At 53.3% G+C, this 13,892-nt stretch overlaps 1 protein-coding gene across 2 annotated transcripts in view; it reads right to left on the reverse strand.

Moving 5' to 3' along the window:
* LOC141949146 (gamma-aminobutyric acid receptor subunit beta-4) overlaps nt 1-9,836 on the reverse strand; it is a 77,184-nt gene extending 67,348 nt beyond the window's left edge. For both annotated transcript variants that reach the window (XM_074882386.1, XM_074882385.1), the window contains exons 1-2: nt 8,360-9,836; nt 4,187-4,275 (exon numbers count right to left, since the gene is read on the reverse strand). In XM_074882386.1, coding sequence (XP_074738487.1) covers nt 4,187-4,275; nt 8,360-8,439 — 169 coding nt within the window. In that variant the 5' untranslated portion in view covers nt 8,440-9,836. The remainder of the gene's footprint in view (nt 1-4,186; nt 4,276-8,359) is intronic.
* Between the last annotated feature and the right edge of the window lie 4,056 nt (nt 9,837-13,892).

Consider the following 13,892-nt stretch of genomic DNA (forward strand, 5'->3'; position numbering starts at 1 on the left):
CAGATCCCCACCGCAATCCTGGCCAAACCTCTTAGACCTGCTTTTCAGCGACCCCTTGCACTCTCAGTGCCAGGCTGTCTCCTTGCTGGGAGCCCATGAAAACTGGGGCTTTGTGGTCCCTACGTGTCCCACCCTGTCGCTGTCCCGCATCTCTCCAACATGGGGTCTGTGGCTGAGAAGTAAGAGGGGACTGTCAAGGCATCCCCAGGCTGGAAGGGTTTATCACCTGTGCCCCAAGAACTGATGTACTTGCTGGCCCCTCAACACCAGCCCCTCCATCTCACCTGGTGCTTGACACCTTTGGGCTGCCCCCACTGAGCAGGGATGGCTTTCTGGAGGAGTTGCTCCCAGATTTTTCCATCACCTCCACATGGCTCCAACTTTTCCCCTTTCCCCCATGTGTCCCCCCCATTCAGCCCAGCTCCCCAGATGAGCACATCACACTCATTGCCACAGCACCACCCCTGAGAGCTGACCTGCTCATCGACCTAATGGGTTTCCAAGGGGGTGGGGGAGAGGGGAGGAGAGAGAGTGGCTGATGCTTCTCAGCCACTCAGCTCGGCCCAGAGCTAACGAGGCATCTCAAAATTAAAAAGTGAACTGCAATCCCCAGCAGGCCTGTCCTCCTTTTGGCATTAGTCGGAGTTCTCTTTCTTTCTCAAAAAAAGAGGACTGGGGAGCCGTGAGTTGCATTTGGAGCTGCTGAAGCACCACATCACGGGGATGGTGGGGGTGCTGGAATGAGGAGGGCAGCCTGGTGCTGCTGTGCCGTGGAAGCACTGGTTCTCTTAGAAAGGTTGTGAGGTGCAAGAGCTGCCTTGCCATGGCAAGGAGCACAAAGGGTACATGGGAACAGGTTCTTCCAGTGCCTCTACACCCAAAGGTCCACAGCTCCCTCCTGGTCTGTGAGCAGCAACTGTGGGTACGTGGAGAAGGCAACTGAGGATGCGGAGGTGGTATCCTGCCCGCAGGACTAAGGGGTGGGGACAGGGCAGGGGTGATTGCCACCAGGCTCTGATGTGGGGGGAGGATGGCAAGAGGAAAACAACACTGCTGTAGGAGGAAGATATGGGGAAAGGAAGCAGGGGAAGAGCAGTGAAGGGAGGAAGGGAGGGCATCCTGGTTTATCACTTTTGTGGGTTGCATTTCTCGCATGGCATTCTGTCTGGGAAGGACCGTTCTCTGTCTGCACCTCCAGGGTTCCCAGCACCACCTGCTCTGACCTTCCTGCCCCCAGCGCCCTCATCCTTGAGCTGCAGAGGGCCAAGGGCTCTGACTTGTAGAGGTGCCCTCTGGAGCAGCTCAGCCTGGCTCACAGGTGACTGAGTGGTAGCTGCTTTGCTCCAGTCCTCTCCACTCCTCCTGCAGTCAGCTACTTGTCCAGCCAGACCCCTCCATCACTGCTGGGCCAGCCCTGAGACAGCCCATGACATTCCTCCGGGGCACATGGCTCGAAGCAGGACTTGCCACCCCTCCGAGGTGCTGTCTTGGCCATTCAACAGCTCACCCTGATTGGTCTTCCCAGGGCAAGAGCACGAGTGGGTGAAGAGTGATTGTCTCACCCAGTGGAGATTGCTTACACCCATCTTGCCCAGCAGAAAGGCAGCCGAGGGGTGGCAGGATAGTCCAGGTAGAGCACAAGGGGGGCTGCAGGGCCGTGTCCTGGAGAACAAACAGCCCTGAGAGGTAGCAGGTCTGCATACACACAGGTTCCAGGGCTTTGCCCAAAGTGTGCCTTTTCCAGCTGCATACAAGTTACTGGGGGGAACTTCACCCTCTCTGCAGCAGGGCTGTGGATGAACTAGAAGCCACAAAGGGTTAGACACATCCTGGCATGATCCCAGGATTTCTCCTAGCAATGGGTTTGGCCCAAAATCTCAGAGAACTGGTGGGCTCTGGGGACAACAGTGGAGCAAGGAAACTTCCACCCATTTCCCCTGGGCTTGTAATGCTAATGATCTCCAGCTTTCAGACTCACCTCCCAGCCCACCCTTCCCTCAACAGTAAATGCTGCAGGGGTAATTTTGTCCAGATACCTTATTCTCACAGGAAGGGGCCAGACATGCTGAGAGTTAGGGCATCCCTGCACACCAAGCACCAAAGACACAGTCACTGGTACTCCAAGACAGAACTTTGCACTCACAAGCAAAGCCAAGGACAAGGAAGGGTGAAGGGCAACAGTGAGATGAGTGCAGGAGAGAGGGTTACTGTTATCTTTCTATTTCTCTGCTTGAGTGAGGGAGAATGCAGTTTGTACTTTGGGAATTCAGAGTAAAATCAAATAAAATGCAACGGTTGCCCAAAACCATCCATTTTACAGTCAGAAAGGACGCAGTGCCTGCCGAGTCCAGCCCGTGCACCGCACAGACCTGGCAGGGTCAGCAGCACTGCCTGCAACAAGCCCCGTGCTGCCTTGCCCAGACTGAAGGAGGGGGTGGTTCATGTCTTAGGGGGGGGGTGGCTGGATGCCCTGGGAACCTGGCCTCAGAGCACACAGGCTGTGAAATGGTCCTGGGCTGCTGGACCTGCAGCCCCACGGTTCGCCGTTGCACCCCTCCGCTCTGTGCCTCTGTGAAGACAAATCACCTACAGTTTTACTGTATCATGATCTTCTCAATGGCTTACAAGATGGTTTTCTTGCAGTTTTTATGTCACCTCTGCAGTTCTCCCCCTCATAAAATGTGACTGCACCAATTCCTGTGATTGGGGCTGGTCAGCTAATAGGGAGCTTTCATGTTTCCCAGACAGAGCTTTTAAAACAAATCCCATGTTCAAAGGAGAGAAGGGAGAGGAGGAACTCCTGTTTCCTTGCAGAGCTCTGCAAGCCCCTCAGAAGTGGTTCCCCACCGCACTGAAGTGACCTTCCTGATGCTCCTGAGCGCTATGGAGGGATGAGCATCTCCCCCACCCCACGGCTCTCCCTGAGGCCAGGGTCCAGCAGCACTTGGTGCTGCCACCAGAAAGTCCCTGCTCCACCCCGGGGTAGAGCGTGGTGTGAGGGTGATGGGGACAGTGTGCATGGGCAGGGAAGGCAGTCTCTGCTGAAGGGAAAGGGGTGGTGAGTGAATGGGGGCAGGTTTGGGTGAGGTGCAGGGCAACCAGAGGTTTCAGGGAGAGACAGGTTTGTTCATGGGGTCATGGGAAACCGGAATACACTGGGGTGACTTCAAAACCTGATTAAATCAGTGGGGATATTCCCCCACCCCCAGCTTCAAGGAACTCTGGATCAGGCCCTTTGGGAATAAACTCCTCCATTATATCACCATGGAATTGGCCCTGGCATCTCTCCCCCTTGAGAGCACAAGCATGAATCTGCTTCTCAGCAGTCATCTGGGGAAGGACATCTCGATGTGATTCCTGTCCTCCTGCAGGCTGAAGATCCCCCAATCCCACACATCTCCTCGTGAGGAGGAAATAGCATTGCCCAAAAAAGGCTGAAAACATCAAGCTTGGCAGGCTGGAGCCTGTCCTCCAAATCCCCCTCCCTGTGCAGTCAGCTGTGGTTCTCCACTGCCTGCTCCTCTCCAACAAATGGACCTCAACTGTATCCTGGAGTGCAATGGTACCCAAGGTTTATTTCATATTTCATTTCCACCAGGACAACAAAGAGAAGGCTCTTCCCATTCTCCTTTTTGCTCACAGGACACAAGAGAGGAATTGCAGATCCCTGCATCTCCTGCTGAATAGTAGCCAGGCTACCAGCTTCCCAGGGAATATTTTATCCCATATTGTTGTTGAGGGGGCAGCCTGGCAGAACAACCAACAACTCTGCCGACGATCACCCCAACCCTACAGGGAAAAGAGCCAAAATATCTGGCATTGGGAAGTAGAGGATGGATGACCTGTTGTCTGCAGTGGAGGAAAGTTTGGAGTAGAGGAAAAGTAGAGTATCTCTGTCCCAGCAAAATGTCCCCAGAAACATCACACCATGGACAACCCAACTGTCTGCAGAAATGGGTGATGGCGGGAGGAGAGGAGCCAGTGGGAGGAGGAGGGAAACCAGGAGGCAGGAAAGAAATGTGAGGGAGAAGGGCAGGAGGAGATGAGGTCTGGCAAACAGAGGAGGGTAGGAGACATCAGATGGGAGCATTTCACGAAGTCAGTGAGTGCTGCGAGCGGCCAAGCCGACAGCACGGACACGCGACGGCCCCTGTGCTCTGCTCCCCGCGACCAGCCGTCACCATACCTCCAAAGTCAGGCCTGAGGCGGACGTCATAGCCCTTCAGCAGTTTGTCCACAATCTCTTTCACCACAGAAATATTCCCAGTGGATGGGCTGAAAGACAAAAGAAGAGAGTCCTTGTCACCCACCATGTGCCACCAGCCACAGGAGGGGGTCCTGGCCAGGCAGTCCCACCGCAGCACCCCTCACGCCCCATGGCACTGAAGCACCTGTGTGTGCTACAGACACCCCAGCCACAGGCAGAGCCTCCCCGTGTCCTTTCTTACTCATATTTTCTGTCCCTGGCACAGCTCTCAGCCCCCGATCTGCACACAAGCCCCCCATGACTGCCATGGGTCCTAAGCCATCCTGGGGAGTGGCACAGGAGTCTCAGCAGGTATTTTGGCTCTTCTCTGTGGGTCACCCTGACTCCTGGGTACCCCAAACTCCATCCCCCTGCACTCCCTCCTGGTGCGTGCCTGCACCTCAGCGGTCCCACCCGGCTGGTGCACCCCTCAACACAGGCACCGCTCACCACACACGCTCCCTCCCTGGCTACGGACCCACACACTCGGGACACCTCACTGTGCCCTGCCCGTAGGTGGGTGCACACGCACACTGGCAGGCAGAAATTGTCCTTTCTGCTCCACCAAGGTGTGCACAGGGTGGCTGCAGCCTTTCTCTCGCAGGGCTCGCTCCCCTTCCCCTGCCACACTGGGTACTTGCTCCTGGTCTCACACCGCGCAGCACGGACTTGTCACGCACTCAGGTCCCCACTACACAAGTCCCCCCCACCCTACGGGCACCCTGCACTCTCACACACATCAGTGCAACCTCTGCTTCTCAGTGCACCCAGGTATTTCTTCATATTATTGAAGTAACGGGAAAAACAACTCTCCTTTTGTCCTATGGCCTCAACATCCAGCTGATCTTTGGCATGTAAAAATTCATCTTCTGTCACTCAGCATCACCATGACTTCTTAACAACGCAAATCAAGAGACAGAGACAAGGAAGGAGAGTCCATCTTTCCCTCTGTGTGCCAGAGCTGTGATCCTTTCCCTCCCAACACTCCAACTTGCACACAGGGGGGTAAAACCGTCTTCTCTAACACAGATCGAGCTCCTCCAGCCATTTCAACAAGAAGGGAGCTCCCTCTAAAAGCAGCCCAAGAGCCAAAGCAAAACTGAAGGTGGGAAACCAGAAAGCAGAGGATGCTGAAAATATTGAAACTATTCAGTGCTGTGGGGTATATAGGTTTTCTGCCTGAATACCCAGATTTTATGCCACCCTCGTCCCCTGCTTTGCATAAGAATAGAGACCCGGCCGGTGACAACTGCTGCTCTTTGCAGTCACCCACCACAACAGCATGTCTCCCTGTCAACACCACCTCCCACATCCATCCAAGTCAAGCTGGAAGGCTGCACCACAGCACTACCTCTGCCAGCTAGCCCCATACCCCACTGCACCCCGGGGTTTGCGCTGGCATGTCTGTGTGTCTGCGGACAGACACGCACAGACAGACACGCATGCTCACCCGGCTGTACGGAGGATGTACGGACCCACTGCCTGTGCACACACGCATGCAGACACACGAAAGAGCTGTGAAAATGTGCACAAATGTGTCTGCGTGTGTGTGGCTACATCCAAACCTGTGTGGAGGTGACCGTGGGTGCAGATCTTTCTCCACCAGGTTATGACAAGACACTGGGCTGTGGGCACCATTGATGCAGGAGCACAGGAACAGGCATTTGTGGGTACCTGGGACTGGGTCCCCGGGTGCCCAGACTCTCCGTACAGGTGTGGGTGGAGGCATGTGGGACCACCGGGGGGTCTGGGCATGCGTTAAGGGTCTGGATGCACCAGCTGTGAATGTGCAGGGATTTATCAACCGAACAAGGATGTGCAAATGTGAGACATCACGCTTCCCAGGCCCAGCTTTGGTGCATGAACAAACCGTTCAGCACTTGTGCTCAGCGGGGGGGGAAGTGTCTGAGCTGCGTTCCTGAGCATGCACCTTAGAGGGGTACAGCTCTTCATTGCATTGCTTTAATCATTGTAAGAAGGCCAGTGAGGTGCGCACAGATGGACGTTTTCACAACACTGTGTCTAGGCTTGCAAGGTCTGCTTGCACCTGTGGATTTTTATGCAGGTATGTGAGGTCTTGCGACATGCTTATGTATATATGCTCACTGTGGATCCATAGTGTGCACCAGCATTTGCTCATCTCTAGACAGGCATTCCGAGGTACATAGATTTCCATATTCATAATCTAGATATTATGTATTTCTCAAGGGATTTAGACTTTCTGTTTAGCTTCACACAGGACATAACTCAGGAAACAGTGTTACCTCCTTAATATAGGCAAGGAAATCGAGGCAGAGACTGTAACCAGCGTGTCAGGGGCCCTGCAGAAAGGGGCAAAGTGGGAAGAGGGATATAGGGGCTCTTTCCTCATCAGCTACAAGTGGGCCCAGCGAGGGCATAAGCCAGCATCATGATTAAGGGCAAGGTCGCTTGCCTCTCAGTGCTCCTTTTGATCTAAAAAGCCACATCCCTCCTGCTGAACAGGCAAGTTGTGCATTTGCCCAGCTGTGGGTGAGCAGCTGCACAGAAGTGCTATTTCTAGCAAATGTGGGTCTGCATCCGCTTAGGGAGCACGTACATCCAGCCTGTGAACTGAATTTTTGAATACTGTGTCCCTGACTCTGTGTGGGTGTGCATGTGCTTTGCATATACACGTACACTTGCAGCCAAATATCTACATATATGCACACCGTGCTGCTGGCTGGGATGTGTGGGAGTAGCTGGAGGCATGTGCACATGGGAGAGTGTTTTGTCTCCAAGGTGTGCACAGATATACATGCAGACTAGAGGGGAATATCAGTCCTGGACATGAGCAGATATAAACACACATGCAAGGGCACGTCTGAGCACAGGCTTTTGGTACGGGCATTGCTCTTTACACATTTGCTTGGCCGCTGCCTCTAAGCACAGCGGGGTGTGTGTCCCTACCCAGTGGAACCATGGATGAGTGGTGTGGGTAAGGTGGGCACGAATCTGCGCATGTGCGTGTTTATAACTATGGGAACATAAATCTTTGTATATACAGATCCGCAAGCCCGTGCAGGGACCTGCATGCGCGTGTCGGGGGCACACTGCTCCCTGTGTATGGTTGAGCAAGGAAATGCCACAGCTCAGCCCCCCCCCCGCCCCGTCCCCAGCAGACTTCACGCACCCTGTCAGCGCAGAGGTGCAAACCCACCTGCATGTGTGAGAGGGGAGGGGGAGGAGGAGTGGGCAGCGCTACTCCCGTGTGTGAAGGCAGTGTCTAAACGCCTCTGTCAGAGCAAACAGGTGTGTTCTGTACCCCTGGTCCAGGCTGGATGGGTGCCTGCGCCTCTGGGTCTCTCGGAGGGCTCCAGGCATACCCTGGGAATAGCTGCAGCTATGCAGGGTGTTAGTGCCAGCATTTCCCTGGCTGTAAGCAGAGCGGGTGAAGCGGGCTGTGCCGGGGAGGGGTGTTGTGCCACACATGTGTGTGCACCCCGACGAGCTCGGATGAAGGCGCACATGCAGGGATGTATCTGAGCGCATCGCACCCCCCCCACACACACCCCCCCAAGAGGATGATGTTGCGTGCCATCCATCTGCGGGGAGGCACAGCCGTGGGCATCGCCTGCCGTGCACCGCAGAGCCAGGGCTTGGGAACAGGCACAGCACGGCGGGGGGGGGACTGTGGCTGCGTGTGTGCTGCGTGTGTGCGGGCAGAGGCACGGCCAGGGCAGCCCTGCGCGGGGGGCGGATGCGCGCAGCTCGGTGCCGTGCACCCCGCCGGCTCCTGTGGACACCATGTTCCCCAGCAAAACGCTTCATTTTGCCATTTTCCCCCAGGTCACATACGGCGGGGGGGTTGGGGAGGGTGAAGGGGGGGGGGGGGGGGTACACGACGCGCTGCAAGTGGGCTGCGAGGTGGGCTCAGTCTGCGGAGAGCCTGCTCCACATCTCATGTATGAGCATCCCTCCTCCCTCTAAAATGACACGGACTGGGAAATAACAACAGCAGGCAGCAAATGAAGCAATTCGGGGAAGGAACCCCCTCCCCTTACCACATACAGATCGATGGAGAAAACCCCAAACAAACCAAACAAATCCTGTATCAGCCCCCCTGTCCCTGCAGCCTGGGATCGCAATCCTTACCTTTGCGCACAGCAGGCGAGACAAAGAGCTGCTAAAGCAGAGACAATTCCACTCAATCTGTCTGCCTGAAATGTCCACATTTCCACAAAGACGAAGGATGAAAAAAAATCTTTGGAGGGGAGGGGAAAGAAGGATGGATCTTCTGAAATCCCCCTCCAAAAAAAGGGGGGGAAGGAAAAAAGAAACCAACCCCCCCCAGTTAATGATTTCCTAGAGAAAAAGAATAATGAAAAAAACTAAAAAATGTGGGGGAAAAATATCCCCCCCCCCCTCCTTCAGTGCCAGTCAAAGAATTCGTTTCTTCTTCCTTTCAGCATCCTCTCAACAAGAGACATCCTCTGGCAATGGAGAAAATCCCAAGAGAAAGAAAAATAAAATGCCCCAAAATGGGCTCAACAAAATGTGAAATTGAATCTCACAGGTACGCAGAAGAAGGAGAAGAAGAAAAAATTTAAAAAAAAAAAAAGAAAAAGAAAAAAAAGAACTGTGTCCCCTGAGCACTCCACTTGGATTATTTTTCCTCCTGCTTTTTTGCCATCCGGTTCTGCAGATGTTGCATGGCTCCTGCTACCCACCTTCAGAGAAGAGGAGGAGAAAGAGAGTGTGTGTGTGTGTGTGTGTGTGTGTGTGTGTGTGTGTGTGTGTGTGTGTGAGGGGGGAGGTGTGAGTTATCTAGCAATAGGATTTTATTCCGGATTTTACCTACTTGCTCCCCCTTCCCTCTTTATTTTCCGAGGGGGAAAGGGAAGCAACCCAACCCCAGTGTGCAGTTATTTTATTTTAAGGAAATCTCAGGCTCATCACTTGGAAGGTTTGGGGCTTTTCTGAAAGGGTTAAAAAAGGAAAAACAAATGCAACCCAGTAAATAAATAAATACATATATGCATGTGTAGAAAAATCCCTGTCTGCGGAAAGAGCTGCTCTCCGAGGGAGGACTGGATGTCTCCCTAGTGCTGTTGCCGCAGCTCCTGTGGAGTTTTGCTGCTCATTGCAAAGTCACAAGAGGAGGGGAGGAGAGAGGGAGTTTGTGGATGGGGAGGGGGACTCTCCGGACAAATTGAGATCCTGACGTCATGGCTGACAACATTAACCCCTGCTGGCTTGCAGAGAGGATTTTTTTTTTCTTTTTTTCCCAGGAAGGTGGGAGCAGGGGAGAGGATGGGAAAGGTGATGGCATTTTGGCGAGTGGGGGGGACGCGACTGGACAAGAGTGGCTCAGCTGCAAGCGCTGGTGGGTGCTGTGGTTGCCTGAAATAGTGTGATCAGCAGAGGCTGAGCTTCTTCCTCATCAGAAGGTGATTTACTGAGACTTTCTTCATGCCACGGGGCAGAGTGGCCTGGTGGCCTCCTCCTGGGGCACTGGGGAAGATCTGAAGCCTCTGGTGGGGCTGGAGATTTCCCCAGGCCAGGGAAGCCCAGCTCAGCAGGGATGTTCAGCTTTCCCTGGAGGGTGCTGTGTTATGGGTACAATACAGTTTGTGGGAAAACAGAGCCTGAACTTCCCAAAATGCTGCTGAGGATCAGCTCCTGGTGCTGTGGCTTTGCCTGCTGAAATGATAACAGCCATTGAAAGCTTCACAGTCACAATCTCCTGTGCATCAGCTTCTGAACTTTATCTTTTAAAAGTGATATAATTAAGGAGCTCTACATCCCTACATCAGGCATGCAGTAATGTCTTTCCATGGAGGATTTTTTCCTAAGAAGACATCCAGCAGCACTTTGAATGTAGAGCAGAAGCCATGGCTCAAGGAAGTCAAGACGGTCCAAGCTCTCACGCCAGGACCGTCCCAGATGCTGTCTTGTCTGTACCTGCCTGGCAGCTCAGAGCAGACCCTCTGAGCAGGTAAGTCTCCCCTCCCCTGGTGCTGGCTGACACCTGTGTGTGGATGGTCTCCAAAGCCTTCTGGGCCAAGAGGTCAGAGCAGATGTATCACTGCAGCTGGGCAAAACAAGGTCGAAAACACCTCTGAAGAGGCACAGGGCCTGCTGGGCAGCACCCTCATCCTGCCCTTCCCTACGGGGAGATCTGCCCCAGCCCTGGCTGAGCAAATCCTTGGCTCTGGGGTTCATAATGCCCCCCTCCCTCATGCTTGGCATGGTGCTTTGTGGTTTCCTCATCAGAGGCACACCACAGGTCAGGTGCTCTGCGCATCTCCTTCGCCCAAAAAGGGGGATGGAATGTGACCATTTTGAAGAGCTTCCCTGTTGCAGGCCAGATTGAGGTGTTGCGATGCAGAGACATTAGAACAAGGAAAAGCTGGGTTGTCCTGGTGTCACAGGTCAGGTCACCTCCTCTGCAGCTCCTGTCACAGCAAGGAGGTCCTGGGGGCAGCCAGCACACAAGGCTTGTGGGGAAAAGGAGGGCTCCGGGAAGGTTTTGCATCTACAGAGAGGCTGTGCTAGAACAGGAGGGGAAAAAGCCTTCTCACCTGCTGCTGAGGCTGGTGGAAAATGATCTCTGCTTGGTTTAGCGCCTGGATCACCCCTGCTTCTCCAGTCCTCTGTGAGTTAAGCTCAGAGCAGTGATCTCCTGCTGTGTTTTCTCTCAGGCCAAAGCTGATAAGTGGCACTTGTCACATGCCATCCAATGTGTCTGCACAGAGTCAGGGGCTGGGATGCAGCATGTTACCAACCAGCTTTTACTGCAGACCACTCGCTGTGGCCTCCCAGGCTGCAGTTAGATGCAGGGACTCGACCATGACATCCAGCTATGGCTGGTGCTATTTAGCTGCATCGTAGCCCAAAGTAACTGCTGCCTGTCTGCCTAGGCTCTCAGTGCTGGGCCGACTGTTGTGCCCAGGGTGTATGCCCTCAGGACGTGCCCTAGCTTTGCCATGCCCTGGTGTCATGAGCAATACCTGCTTTGTCAACTCCCCAGAAAGCTTGTGGCTCCCCAGTTCCTGTGGCTGAGGGGTTCACCTTCACTAAAGGGCTGTGGGGAGATGGGCCAAAGAAATAGGATTTCCCCATGTGCCTGTTGAAGAAGAGGAACCAGCCCAGCAGAACTGGGCTGCGCTTGGTCAGGCTCAACCCCAACTTGAAAAGCAGCTGGTCCCACTGTTTTCTCGGGGCAGTTTGTCTCCTGCATGGTCACTTGTGCCTCCCTCAGTGTGCCTGGCTCTGCAGTGCAGGGCACAGCCAGCCTGGCACGGATATGCCAAGGTCCTCTGAGATCCCCCCACGTGCACATGTACCACCAGGAGCCCTGGGGCTGGGGTAAGCTGCCCCGGCACCTCTCGGGTGCCGATCATTGTACAGGTACAGTATTTTCCTCTGCTGCTGTTGCCAGCACACAGGTCTCCTGGCAGCAGTGTGTTTCTGAAGCACTATCCTGAATTAAGCTGCTGGGTGCCAGGGAGGAGCTTTTGGGGAGATGAGAAACATTTGCCTCTGCCAAGGCTCTGGGCACCAGAGGCCCCATTTAGCTCCTCCTGGGCACTTCCACTCCTCCCTTTTCTGGCCCCTTGGCGCTGCTCTCTCCCACCAGCTATGATTGCATGTTACTGGCATAAAGGTAAGTAGAAAGCAAATGTCAGAGGCATACATGAAGAGGAAAAATTATGCTCACAAATGGTGACATTTGTGCTTGCAAGTTCACCCAGTCGGGAGCAGAAACCGTGTCACATGAATTATCTGACCACTCAGCCACAACAGGAAACTTTGGAAAGCTGATTGCTTAGCAGTGAATGCATTCAAAGAAGCTGTTGTGTGCTTTTGAATAATCTACCTGAAGCCATGTTCATGAATAAAGGACTGCTTTGGAATTAGTCACCCAGCTCTGCTGAGTCTTATTAAGGCTGGTGCACATTGATATGTGGTGATGCTCACTGAGGTTTTTGTTTCTTGCCCTCCGGAAGATGGGCACCCTTGACCCCCTCCCAGAATCCCGACTGCTGGGTCTCCCTCCCCCGCTGGGCGCTGTCTGCTCTCCAGTGAGAGCCCAGCAATGGGTTTTTCGGAAGTTTATGTTCTGAGTCCAAAAAGAGCTGTGAGAGACTGCTGGAGATGACATGCTGTGGCTGTAATCACCCTGAAGAGGCCATGGAGGATTGTGTTCATAGCCATTTGCTGTCCTCCACTACTAAATCATTCATTTCCACTCCTCTCTTACTTGTTGCTCTGCCACAAGCTCCATACCCTGACCTCCCTTCTTATCCTGTAGCCACCGCTGACTCCAAGTCACAGTTAGTGTGACAGTGTTGTGCCAAAAGCCTCTACGGATCATGGCTTATGGTCTACAGCCACTAGAGACAGTACAATTTCCTTTTTTCTGCTTTTTTCTTTTTCCCCTCTTTCTTTTTTTTTTTTTTTTTCCTCCACAGTGTCTAACAGCTGAGCACTTGCTAGGTCTTTATCTGTGTGCTACCTCCATCTTTAGGTTCATGGCACGGGAGAGAAGGATCAGCGCTGTCCTGAGGGGTTTGCACGAGTAAAGCAGTGAGGCAGTGAATCAGATTGTCTCTACCTTTTGGCAAAAACAGGGAGAGAAAGGGAGGCTGAGCTTTGCCAGCACCAAGGCATGCTTGAGACCTCCTCTCCAAGCATGGAGATGCACTCAGCAAACGGACTCGGGGCAGATATTTCAGTAGAAAGCATCCAACATTAGGAAATACCATAATTAGAACTAGCACTAGGGAGCATCCAAAATACAGGTCCACCACTTAGCTGTGTCACCGCCTGCCCTGAGAAGGTGTCACGTGTCCCTCTCACAGCAGGAGGGAACAAGGAGCTCTTTCCCTTGCCATCACGATTATCACATAAGTGCTACTTTTCCAAAGGGCTTGCCATCAAGGTGGAAAATCTGCCTGGTCCCTTTTCCCTGCTGTCAGGATGGTTGGCTCTTCTGTCAAGCCAACAACTCCCAGAAGAAGATGGTTGTTCTTCTAAAGTAGAAAAAGGACAAGAGAACAGAAAGCAAAACAAACCAGGCACTAAAACAGAAGTTTAATAATAGCCCTGCAGGAAGGGAGAAAATATTCAGCCTTAGAGCTGGCATTCCTGTGTGGAAGGTGGAAAATACCCTGAAAGTAAATGAAGTGTACCTCATGAGGTGGAAATAGAGAAGGGCAGAGGCAAGAGAAGCTTTCCCACCTGGTGTAGCACACAGCCTCTCTCTCCTGCTGCAGCTGCGTCCAGGGCTGAGAGCCTTTGCAATTCCAACTCTAGGTTCCAGCAGGAAAGGTTTTCCCTCAAGCTATCCTGCAGGACAAATGCTCCATCAGCAATTACAGGGTCACCTAATCACCCTCAGGCACTGGCAAAAGAAGACCACAAGTCGCAGCCCCCATGTACTGAGGGGGCTGACAGCTACCAGTAACTGCTTGGACAGCTGGGACTGTCATTTCAGCAGCTCTGTGTCCTCTAAATCACAAATCACTCCTAATATATTAGCCTGGGAGCCCCTCTGCTTGGACCCCCCATATGCTAGGTGTTATATATTCCTGAGAAAATATCCCAAAGACATAGTGTATATACAGAGTTTCCCATCTTTGGTGAGCTAAAGATCCTTCATCACTTTGCAGCATAGTGCAGA

Source organism: Strix uralensis, chromosome 13 (assembly GCF_047716275.1).
Source record: "Strix uralensis isolate ZFMK-TIS-50842 chromosome 13, bStrUra1, whole genome shotgun sequence".
NCBI classification, from domain to species: domain Eukaryota; kingdom Metazoa; phylum Chordata; class Aves; order Strigiformes; family Strigidae; genus Strix; species Strix uralensis.